Source organism: Heterocephalus glaber, unplaced genomic scaffold (assembly GCF_053883595.1).
Source record: "Heterocephalus glaber isolate CG9 unplaced genomic scaffold, H.glaber_assembly_v1.0 deba00001497, whole genome shotgun sequence".
In the NCBI taxonomy this organism is placed as follows: domain Eukaryota; kingdom Metazoa; phylum Chordata; class Mammalia; order Rodentia; family Bathyergidae; genus Heterocephalus; species Heterocephalus glaber.
Genome location: NW_028258320.1, coordinates 72,928,197 through 72,941,124, shown reverse-complemented (window position 1 = coordinate 72,941,124; position 12,928 = coordinate 72,928,197). Strand labels below are relative to the sequence as shown.

General features: G+C 33.2%; 1 protein-coding gene across 3 annotated transcripts in view; it reads left to right on the top strand.

Annotated features, from left to right (window-relative positions):
• The window catches only part of Shoc2 (SHOC2 leucine rich repeat scaffold protein), an 83,801-nt gene extending 71,170 nt beyond the window's left edge, over nucleotides 1-12,631 (top strand). For all 3 annotated transcript variants that reach the window (XM_004838950.4, XM_004838951.4, XM_021253451.2), the window contains exons 5-9: nucleotides 4,133-4,321; nucleotides 6,803-6,925; nucleotides 8,456-8,593; nucleotides 8,878-8,995; nucleotides 10,482-12,631. In XM_004838950.4, coding sequence (XP_004839007.1) covers nucleotides 4,133-4,321; nucleotides 6,803-6,925; nucleotides 8,456-8,593; nucleotides 8,878-8,995; nucleotides 10,482-10,690 — 777 coding nt within the window. In that variant the 3' untranslated portion in view covers nucleotides 10,691-12,631. The remainder of the gene's footprint in view (nucleotides 1-4,132; nucleotides 4,322-6,802; nucleotides 6,926-8,455; nucleotides 8,594-8,877; nucleotides 8,996-10,481) is intronic.
• The last annotated feature ends 297 nt before the right edge of the window (nucleotides 12,632-12,928 follow it).

Below are 12,928 nucleotides of genomic sequence, written 5' to 3'. Positions count from 1 at the left end.
TCTATGAGAAAAATATTTTCAGTAAATATGCTTAGGGATTAAATAGATTTTTTTGTATATATGTGTGTATATATTTGTATTTGTGTGTGTGAATATATATATATATATATTTCCCCCCAATTTACACTGAAGAAAAAATGAAGAAGCATTTGTGTAGTTGAAGCTGTAGATTTATATCAATTAATTTATAAAATTATTTATTTGATTTCTTATGGAAACAAAAAATACAAAGTATGTAGCACCTGTTAATTTAGCTCTTAGCTTGGTCAGAATATAAAGATAAGTTTTCCATGATTTCAGTTTCTAGGCTGTTCATACGAAGACTATGACAGTATTTTACTTGTGGCAAAAAAAAAAAAAAGGATTACTGTTGGTAGTAGTTTTAAGTGGGGATAAGGAGTAAAATCCACAGGTAATGCATATAGCCCTGAGACCTGCGCTATCTGGATTTTTATCCTTCTGTGATGGTGGTAATTTAGAATGACCTAAATGGTTGAGATTGTACTTGTTTAGCATCATCCCCCTTTTAAGGGCTGACTCATGACCATAATAGGGCCAACCATGCATTAATTAGTTCTGGAGATTCTCTGTGGGTATGATTTGTGAGTTTAAGGTTGACTGCTTTTGCTGTGTTCTTATGCCTGAATATAAAAACTGGATCCGTATCAAAATTGAATACACACAAGTATTTATAGCCAGTGAAGAAAAACAATTTACAGGGTACCTGTTAGGATACGGATGTTGTGCTGCTTTCATATATGGTATTTTATAACTGAAACAGGTCAGAATGTTTTGTTTTGTTTTGGTTTTTGAGACAGAGTCTCACTGTGTAGTTCAGGCTGACCTTCAACATAACTGTGTAGCCCAAGGTGGCCTCAAACTCGTAGGGATCCTCCTGCCTCAGCCTCCCAAGTGCTGTACCACCTTGCCCAGCAAGTCAGAATTTTTTCTTGAGTTTTAGGTTTAGCAAAATGAAGTGGATGGTGCAGACTTTCTGTATATTCCTTGTTTCCACATATGCATAGCTACCTTCATCATTGATAACCTCTACTAGGATAGTATATTTATTAAAATAACGATTGATGAACCTCTGTGAACATATCATGATCACCTGAAGTACATAGTTTAGGGTATATTCTTGGTGTTGTATAATCTATAGATTTAGAAAGATTTCTAATGGCATATATCCATCAGTACAATATCATACAAAGACAATTCATTCCTCCAAAAGTGTTCTTTATGCTCTACCAATTACAGTGGACCCTTGACTTACGATATTTTTTTTTTTTGGTACCAGGGATCAAACTCAGGACCTTGAGTTTGTGAGGCAGGCGGCAGAACCATTGAGCTAAATCCCTGGCCCTTTGACTTATGATCTTGATTGGTTTCTGAGGGCTGGTTGTAACTCAAGTTGGTTGTAAGTCAATACAGCTGAGATCTGGATGTTTACCTGAGTACATGCTATAGATAACAAGAGGCAGATGAATCTTCCATTAACCTAATTAATCCAGGTTGTTCGTATGTCAGGCCAATTGTAACTTGAGGTTCCACTGTAATTCCTTCTTCCCAATTCCTGGCAGCTACTGAACTTTGTACTTTTTACTTTTTTAAACAGGAAACAAGACCCCACAAAATTTATTACATGCCTTAGATTAAATGATTATGAAGATAATTCTTCAAATATGGAAGATTGTGTGTATATGAGTGTACATGTGTGCATTTAAAATGGTCCATTTCAAATGCTATGGAGGAAACCTTTGGCCTTATCTAAATATGAGAAAACATTGCTTTATTTAGAAATAGTCTATAAGCCAGGCATGGTGGTGTGCACCTGTAATCTTAGCTACTCCAGAGGATCCCAAGTTCAAGGCCAGCTTGGGCACTATATGAGACAATCAGATTAGTTTAGGCAAGAAGAATCATGAACATGATTTTCAGAGGAAGGTCATAATGTTGTTGAAATAAGCTGGTAAAATGACTGCAAATTTTTCTATTTGAAGACCAACCGAAAATGGACTAGTTTTAATATAAATTTAGACACATAAGGAAAAGGAATTTATTAACTTAAGCACACATGCTCAGGATAAGACTCAGCACTATATGTATTATCTCTTAATCTTCATTGTAATCCTACTAATTATTGGGGTGATATTAGCAGATAGAGAAATAACACTGGAAAGGTTATATTTTGGCCAAATTTGTTACCTGAAGTATTTTTCTGAAAATATGGTAAGAAATATATGAATTATATCTAATTTACCAGAGTTGACAAAACTGTTAGCTAAAAGATCTAAGGCAAGACTTCAGACGTTTCTTGATTTGAAAGGAATGCTAAGCAACCCCCATGTGTCACACTGTGACATAAGGGATTGAAGAGCCAGCTCCTTTTTGCACCTTCTCAGTGTACTCACATATTAACATTTCTGTTGTAGGAGAATGTCAGTAAAGTCAGTTGGAAGAAGAGTATTTTTACCAAGAGATTCAGTAAAGCTCCTATATTTTCAGTAAAAGATTGAAGATGTTTTCCCTGAATTAACTGCCATGCAGTTTTCTCAAGCACTGCTCATATCTGTGCTCTTCTTATTTGGGTGCAAAAGACAAATGTTGAGGATCACTTCTTACTGTTCAATATAAAGAACCAGTCCCAGTTTACTATGTAGTTATACCTTCAATTATAGTTATTTCATTTTTTAAGTTGACCTTGCCAGTTATACTGACATCTTAAGTACCACGTCTTCAGTTTGCTCATGGAAGACAACAGAGGTTGAACATTATTTAAAAGCCACACGCCTCTCACATTTGCTTATGCTTTTACTTCAATCTAGAATGATTTTTTTCTACTCGTAATTTTTTTTCATTCTTCAAGAACTCACCCCAAACTCCTTTTTGTTTCCATTTATTCCAGTATTTCTTTGAATTTAGAGGAGAGATTCAAAATTTAAGCACTTACTATATATACTAGGTACTATAAAGCTATTCGTATATTTTATCTCTTTTAGTCTTCACTACAACCTACAAAATAAAGGCATCCTTGTTTTAAAAATAAATAAGGTTTGGACAAACTGCTTGCTCAAAGATATAGTCTATTAAAAAATACAGCCAGGATTCAAAATTATTTTAATAGCCTATAGCAGTGTTTCTCGAGTGTCAGTGAGCATTCACATCCCTGAGGAGTTTTGTTGAAATGCACATTATGAGTCTGTGGGAGTGGCCCAGAGTCTCCATTTCCTACAGGCTACCAGGGGATGCTAATGTGACTTTTCCTTGACCCAGACTTTGAATAGCAAGAGCCTATTCTATGCAATCTATTGTTGATGATACACACTGATGTATTATTTTCTAACTGTGTCCTATCTGCGTACTTTATTACTCTAAGTTACTTAAATAGTAAAGATTCTTTTACATTTTTACATTTTTACATTCTTCTGTACTTGGCCCTTTGGTTACATAATGGGAAGCTAAAGCAGGAGGAGAGATGGGGCTAGGTGCACAGTGAGTACTTGTTAAAAGGATGCTTGTATTCTCTCAAATTTTACTATATAGGAAAACAACATATCAGGAAGTATAATTATCTTCGGAATTGAATAATTATAAAAGGAACTATTAAATTATGGAATAATAGCTTGCTTTGTGCCAGGCATCATATTACTTTTAATACTACTTTAGCAGTAGGTATGTAACTAAGACCAAGATAAAATTAGGTACACAGTCAGTGGCTGAGCCAGGACTCAGACCAAGACAGTCTCATTCTAAAGTTTCTGCTCTTATGGAGGTCTCATACTGGCCACTTACAAGATACTTCTCACCTTTGGATATGTTTTCTTTAGTCCATCGAGTGTTTTAAATAAATCAAAGCCAAAGAATAATAATCAGAATTTTCTTTTTCTTCTGAAATCTGGAAATCCGACGACACTGATGCTACAGTTTTTATAAAGCAGGGCAAGTTTGCTAAAATTGAGTAGTGCCTGTCTCTGTAGGCAAGGTATCACAGAACCAGCCCAGCCAGTCTCTGTCATTTATTACCTGCAAAGCCCTGTGGGACATTTGTGTTTGAAACTGCTGTTCTATACAGAATAAGTCTTGTTTCAGATCTACATCTTATGCTTATTCTATGGTGTGTTTTTTTTGGCAGAGTCTTTTATCCAGTCTTGTAAAACTGAATAGTTTGACCTTAGCTAGAAATTGCTTCCAGTTATATCCAGTCGGTGGTCCATCTCAGTTTTCTACCATCTATTCTCTCAACATGGAACACAATCGAATCAATAAAATCCCATTTGGAATTTTCTCCAGAGCAAAAGTATTAAGTAAGCTGAATATGAAGGTAAGCATCTGTTGGGAGCAAGGGGGAATTACCATTATTTCTAATATTTACATTTTCTCTATTGGTATAGAAAATGGTTACTTACACTTTGTTGATGGAAATCTCAACTGATAAAGTACTTCAAGGCAGTTTTTATCAGATAATAAATATATTAGAATTGTGTATGCCCTTCGAAATCTGTCTTCAAGAAATAATCATGAATGACCATAAAAGTTTAGTTGTAGGGATATTTCAGAGCTATTTTGTAGATACCATTTTATTAGTACTAAAGGATTTAATTTTATTAATATATCTCAGTGGAATGCTATGGAGCCATTAAAATTAATGTTTTAGTCTAGAAGAATATTAAATACCAGTTTGCAGTCTTACTTTATTAAGTAGAAGAAAGTTAAAGCATATAAAAATCTCTTCTCACACATAGTTCTTACAGGCTGTTTTTTTTTTTTCCTTTTTACAGGCTGTTTTTAATATGCTTAATTACGTAGTAAATACCTTGGTACTTATATGCATATCTGTAGTCAGTATTTTCTACAGTATATTTACTTTGGCTATCAGAATTATTTATGGGTGATCTTTATTTCTTTTTGCTTATCTATATGTTCTGTAGTGAATGTGTTTCACATTTGTAGAAAAATTTATTGTGAAGATAGTGATGAAATGGAAAATTATCAAGTCCAATGATTTAATTTTCAGTGAACAAAGTTTAGACCTAGAGAAAAAAACCAAATTGACCACATAGCAACTTTATGGTAGAGGTAGGAATCCTGGACATGTAAATTTCCTAATTGCAGGTAGTATTTTTTTCTATCATATCAAACTACATCTTTCTATCTTTGATAAACCATTTAACATAATTATGATTTTTTTTTTTACAGTCTAAACACTTAAGAGTTTCTTGATTCTGTCTGTACTTGGTCATAAATATTGTATGTATCTCTTATGATAATTCTTTGGAAGTGGACCAGTGTAAATTTGTGATAGTCTTACAATCTTAAATATGAAATTTATTAATCAGTCTGGTTGTATGACTAATATATTCAGTGAAAGTAATACAGTGGTAATAGCATTAATTTTGAATGTTCATTTTGTAATAATAGGGGTAGAATAGTGGTCCAGATGTTATTAGTTTGCATCTGATTATACATTTTTATGATTCTGATGTTGTTATAGTATGTTAGCTAAGGCTTGCTGTTTTCAGTAAAATAAAAACAAGACTTTGCGTAGAGCTTTGCCTTTTCTTCAAACATGATAAATGTTTAACAAAACTTTTTCTTGAAGAAATCACAATGAAGCTTGACATTTTCTTCTATGTAAGCACCAGTAGTAAAAGTGAAAATACTTTACCATACTGTAACTATCAGTTGTTTGGGCATAAATAGGTAATATTTAAATATTATAATAAATATGTATTTTATTTACGTGTAAGAGAAAAATTTGATTTTCTAGTAGGCATTTGCTAGTTGGGTTTTTTCATATGGATGATTTTGTGTAAAATGAGACTAGTAATCCATGTGTGTTACAGAAAAAACTAAAAACACAGATTGAGAAAAGAACATAGAACAGTCCTGCTACTGAGAAGTTAACGTATTGGCATTGGGCCATTGATGTCTGTCTGGAACAGGATGCAGAGCGCCCTCTCCGTTGCCAGCACCTGTAACACATAATAATATGTTAAGAGTTGTTATTGATCAAAATGCATCTTAAAAGTAAATGTGGGAAAGTTGGGGAAAGGTAGTGAATCATTTAAAATTTTTAAACAAAATTAGGGTCATACTATTTCATCATCTGTTTATTATCATTGTTACTATTTTTGGTTGTTTTGAGACAGGATCTTGCTGTGTAGTTCAGGCTGCCCTTGAACTCATAATGTTGCCCCGGCTTGCCTCCAATTTGCAGCAGTCCTGCCTCAGCCTCCCAAGTGCTGGGATTATGGGCATGCACCACCACCACAGCTGTTTTTATTATTTAATGGTGAACGTATTTTACCATATTACAGATTTTAAAAGTGGAAATGTTGATACTCAGTGTTTTAATCATTTAAGTTGCTGTCTTACTAAAACTGTTTTTTCCTCTCCTACTTTATAGCTCAGCAACTCCTGAATTCCTGAGGTCATCTGGTTTTCCTGTAGTCTATATCTTCCATTGAATGATTTTTGTACATTATTGTGAAATGGGGGAAACATTTATCACCAGGATCTTTGAATTCTCAAGTGATTTCTCTATATACTGTATTTTTCTATTTCCACTAGAGATATTCACAAAGGAAACAACTTCTTGTTTAGCCTCAAAAGCCTAATTGCTGTACAAAAAATTTTGTTAAAGAAGCTGACTTTTTGTTGCTTTTTTTCTTCTCTCTACATTTAGATATCAAAAGAGGAAATGTGGTTTTTTTGTTTAAGAATGCTCTTTCCAAAAGGAGGTATATGTGGTGCTTTTGTTTTTGTGGCTTCTGCCTATGATGCTTGTTTTTGTCTTTGCCAGGACAATCAATTAACATCACTTCCTTTGGATTTTGGAACTTGGACCAGTATGGTGGAATTGAATTTAGCTACTAATCAGCTCACAAAGATCCCTGAGGATGTATCTGGTCTAGTTTCCCTTGAGGTGTGTGTAAATGAGCATTTAGAATCCTTAGACCCTTCCACAGTTTTCTTATAAAATTTCAAGTTAAAATAAGCCGTTTCTATTTTGATGAAGATCTTAATTAGAGCTCTCTTAAACATACAACCTTATTAGGATGATGGGATACTGAATTAATTAGTCTAGGATCAGTACTTGTGAATTACTCTTGCCCACTCTTGGTAGGTTTGAGTGCTATAAAATATCTTTTTGAAAGAAAAGTTCTCTAAACTTCAGTATTCTTTTTTTTGTTATTCTTTGTAAGAAGTATACCACTGTCTACCAAAATAATTACGGCTTCTTTATATTGCCATTTAGAATCTTCCTTTGTATGACTGGCCCAGTTTCCATCCTAATACAGTCACTGTACGTTGGAAATGTGGTATCCACATTTCTGACTTTGTGTGTTTAATTCTATTGTTCTCATTATCTTACTGTCACCTCCTTAGTAAGATGACTGCTCCTGCCTCTGATCCCCTAGTTTTAATCTTCTCGGTGAAAAAACTTACTAATAGTATGTGTATGGTTTTAAAGTTTCTCCTGTGTACATATTCTTTTTTTAAAAATTCTACTTTATTATTTTAATAAGGTGAAATCATATGGTGTAATGGTTAAAAGCACAGTCTTTGAAATCAAACAGATCTGGGTGTAATTCCAATTTGATCTCCCTATATTTATGAATTCAACCTGCCCAAATTTCTGATTCCTAAGTTTTCCAGTTGCCTAGGATAAATAGTATTTACTTCATAGAGTTGTAATTAGGACTAAATACAGTAATAATGCACATAATGCATTTAATATAGTGCCCTGCAAATAAACTCAGATGATAGCTGCTATTTTCTTGGTCTTATGGTATATTTTTATCTTATTATGGGTTATATAACTTTGGGTGAAATAATTTAACATAAAAAACTAGTTATAATTTTATGTACATCTTTTCTACTTAGCACCTTTTCCACTATCCCTGTTCCCTTTCCTGTCTATCTGCTTCCCTTCTGGGTTATAACTTCTTTGAGAACAAGGATTGTCATCCTAAGCCTTTTTCCTTCCTTTATCTTTTAGGATACCTTAAAATATATAGTAAATACCACAAATAATTAACTGTAGTGGATTGATGATAATAGGCAGTTACTAGTCAATTGCTGACTTCCTTAAGTGAAGGTTTATAAGGGGTTTTGAATAATCAATTACCTATTAGACATTTATAACTATTTAGCATCAAATTATATTAACTATATATGAATCTTAATGCAAAGAGTTAATTTTATTTTTCATAATTTAGTTAAAATTATTTCTCTTACTTTACCTTTCACATACTTGAATAAAAATCTTTCCAATAGTGGAGGGTTTTTAAATTTTTAGAATAATAAATAAAATATTTTATATGTTGTATAATTACTACCCTTAGCATTCTTTGTTTGGAAAATTAGCGTTGTTTAATGAGTTTTAAGCTATACAGCAGTAATAAATAATGTCATTTCATGAGTTGCCAAACACTGCGTAATTTCTCTTTAGGTTCTAATATTATCAAACAATCTTCTAAAGAAACTTCCCCATGGTCTTGGGAACCTTAGGAAATTAAGAGAGTTGGATCTGGAGGAGAACAAATTGGAATCCTTGCCGAATGAAATTGCTTATCTTAAGGATTTACAGGTAAAACGTCCCGATGGCTGTATGATTAAAGTTAATATTTTTCTTAAGATTTTGACCTGATTCTTTGACCAGATATTTCTGTTAACAGCAGTAGGCTGGGTTTTATGTTCATATAACCTATCTCCTTTTGTTCAAACAAATGATAATTTTAAAAAGAAAATCCTGTGACTTAACTAAGTCTCATCCAATTTAATATTCCTGTTTTGTTCTTTGGTGGATGTGTCAGTTATACTTACTTTGGTTGTAGGAAATATATGTGTAACTGTCTTTTGTTAACCTTTCAGAAATTAGTCTTGACAAATAACCAATTGACCACACTTCCCAGAGGCATTGGTCACCTCACCAATCTCACACACCTGGGCCTCGGAGAAAATCTGCTGACTCATCTTCCTGAGGAAATTGGTAGGAGCCTTGGGGATACTGACTCTACTAAGAATCTTCTCTTGTGCTTTTTCATGATTTTTCAGATAAATTTGACAAATGTATTTTTGTAAGCTGAGATTATATGAGGCCTAAGTTTTGGGGTTATTTTAGTTGGTTTGTTTTTGTAGAGTACCCATGTTTGGTGTTGGTTGGTTGATTTTTGATTGAGGGTGTTCGGATTAACAGTGTATTTGAGAGTGTTTTAATATACTTATATAAGTTTTATATAATTCCAATCTAGAGGAATTACTTCTTCCAGATTTAAAAATTACACAGTCTGAATTAAATTATTAACGTCTTATGCCAAAAGAAGATTTGTTTATGAGGCTTTGTGATTACTATGTATAATCAAGTATCAATATTTGGAGGTACTTTAGAATTTTTGCAAAAGGAAAACCAAGGGTCTTACGCATGCTGGATAAGTACTCTCCTACTAAGCTCTATTCCCAACCCAACTAATAGTTCTAAAATTAGTAATTCCATGGATTGTCTTTTGCCATCTATAGTGTTCTATCCCAGAAGCCCTGTAGATTAGTGGTTAAAAATGGTTTGATGGGATGTAGCTCAGTGGCACTGTGCCTGCCTTTCAAGCGTAAGGAACTGAGTTCGATCCCCAGTACCCCAACCCCCCCAATGGTTTTAGTGATGGTAGATAATTTAAAATCTGACTCAGCCAGATTAGCTTTGTGTCTTTGGATAAGACATGTGAACCCTCTAAGCCTCAAATTTCTTATTTGTAAAATAAGGATGATAATAGTTGCTTCATACAGAGTTAGTTGTAAAGAATAATATCTTATGAGTAAATACCCATAACCTGATAACTGTTGTTTTTATTATTTTTTAATACCATTTTCAAGAAATCCAAATTTTGACATTTAAAATTGGAAGCACATGAGGCAACTTTGCAATTAATTACATTCCTAGTAGGTTGATTCAGCTGGCTTCACGTAATGGCTGCAAAATTTTACTTAAAATGTATGAATGTCCTAAAATAATTACTGCTAAATATGTGATAACTCTGTTAATGAAAGATTTATATCAAAGACAAAAACTTTCCACATGAGAAATATATTTATATTAGAAATTGTTGCATTGTCTATAAAAGGAATTATGGACACTGATTGTGTTAAGAACTCATTTCTAGAATTATACATACACATATATAGCCAGGCTATCCTAAACAGAATTGCTGGATGTGGAGAATTTTCAGAAAACTACAAGCTTGAAAACTAATCATTAAGGATAAGGTTCTGATTTGTTGGTATAGAGCGTGAGCTGAACATCAGGATTTTAAAAAAATCTCCCCAGGTGACCTGAATATGTAATAAAGTGTAAGGTTCCATCACTGTAAGAATTGTAGAACTATTGGAAGAGATTAAGAGGAAATGTGTATATAATTCTCAGTTGAATCTTTAATAGTAATTAATTTTTTTAAATAATGGTTTATTTGATTTTTTTTAAATAGGTACACTGGAGAATCTAGAAGAACTGTATTTGAATGACAACCCCAACCTGCACAGCCTTCCCTTTGAGCTAGCTCTCTGCAGCAAACTTTCAATCATGAGTATTGAGAACTGTCCACTCAGTCACCTCCCCGCTCAGATTGTTGCTGGGGGACCTTCTTTTATTATTCAATTCTTAAAGATGCAGGGTCCGTATCGCGCCATGGTCTGATACAGATCTGCGTGTCCTACACACTGTTCAGAATCAGACTGCCGTTCACATTTCACATCTGTATCTGTGTCTATTTATGTAGATATTGATATATATGGCAGATTTATAAAGACTGCATTATGTGTTTCTGCTAATAGAGGAATCATAGCCATTTAGATTTTTTTAAAATTCTGTAAAAAAGGCTTACATAAGTTTTCTTTGCTGAATTTGATGGATGTTTTTCTGTTGTGTAATCTGATATGCCAGTTTGCTTAAAAAATTGCCAACAAATTATGAATTTATTAAATTTACAGGACAGAGGTAGTATAGTTAGATAAACGTTTCTCTTGGAAAAAATAATAGCAAATGAATTTGTTGCAACTTTTCATAAACATTTTCCCCTTACCAATTGTCAGATCTTTATATATGATAGGCCCTGAAGGTAGAATGTTTCTTTAACTTATTTTGAAATTTGAAATTTAAATTTTATATATTGTTTACAGTCAGAGTAAATCACTGGATTTTTTTTGTTTGTTTTGATTTGCTCTGTTTTAATTAGTCACAACTAGAGTATATATCCTCTGTTAAAGAATTTGCATCCGCTGATTTAAATATAAGATATTTGCTTATTGAAACAACTGGCAAAGTGTCAATATATAGTGAAAACTCTAAAATTTCTTTAATTTTACATCTCTGACGAGTTGTGGAGCAAAATCTGAGGTAAGTCTTTGGATAGGGATAGGGTGTTGAAACCTTTCCTAGTATATATATGTTTTCTTAAGTTTGGGGGAATAGAAATTTGTAGTAAAAAGGATTTTTTTTTCATTTCTGAAAGTTGCAAATCCACAAAAACTAACAAATTTGGCAAATTATACATAAACACATTCTATATATGTATATACAATGCTATATAGATATGTATTTATTATATCATAAACTACAATAGGTAACTTTAAGGATTTTTCCTCCCTATCCTTGTATAATGAAATGAATGTCTTTCTTTGAAAACTGCAATATGTGTACGTTTCGAGGTTACTTAGCCGTGTACTATGGTTTTATATCTTGACTTGCCTTGCACATCCTTCAGTCTGGAATATGTGTGTCTAAGCACACAGTCTTCACGCTGTGCTGTACTGCTGCTGAACTAAATGCACTTTTCCCCATTTGTGGGGCACGGGCTTCAAACAATTCAGTTCAGTACCATTACTTTTAAACTCATCTTTCCTTTCTTGGTAGTTGGTAATACGGTTATAGAAAAGAGGCACATTGCATAGAACCCATTGGAAATTCCACGGAAATTATGTAAGATGTGCATGTACTATTTGATATATTTTCTTTCTCTTTACTGCCTTTAAGACTAGCAGAATTGTAATTGTGTGCCCCTTATGTGATGCTCTTACTTTTGGTAGTGTTGGTATAAGTCATTTTATATCGAGATGGACAGAGCAAGTGCATTCTAGATATCATACAAAAAAACACTTCCATACAGTGAATAGTATATATATTTACACATTGCTGCTTTTTCTCCCATTTAGTTGGGCATCGCCTTCTAAACAAATCTTTTTTAAAAAATTAAGGCCATAATATTGGAAGAAATTTGGAGTGTTTTGCTTTTTCTGGAACTCAAATTCAGGACTACACTTGAGGTTAAACCTATATTCACAATGTCAGGTTTTTTTTTTTGTACTGGGGATCAAACTCAGGACCTTGCGCTTTTGAGGCAGGTGATGGAACCACTGAGTTAAATCCGCAGCCCACACAATGTCAATTTTATAAGAAGCAACTAAGAAATGGAAGGCAGGTGAAGATATAAAACCCTAGAATGCTTAAATGTGCTGTAAAACTATTGTAGATGTCACTGGATTTTACCAAGTAATATCCTTTCTTCTTTTCCATCTACTGTGGCTTTTCAGTGAAAATTTTGTTTATAAAAGGAATTTGTTTATTACAGCTCTACCTTGAGCTTATGTCTACGTGTGGTTTTTTAAAATATCTCATATCCAGGTGTGATTATATATTAAGATCATGGAACTTGGACTTTAAAGGTGGTGGTATAGCCTATTGTCTTCTCCTAAAAAAAAAAAAAAGGTGCCTATTATTTCTTAAACTTAAAGTGAATGTCATTTTAAAGTAATTTAGTTACCCTACCTTTTTTTATTTTCATCTGTAACAGAAGGGCAAAATAATCCCAGTCATGGTAGAAGTGATTCTACATATATAAGCGGTGTAAAGCTGTGGCGTTACTTAAAAAATAATTTA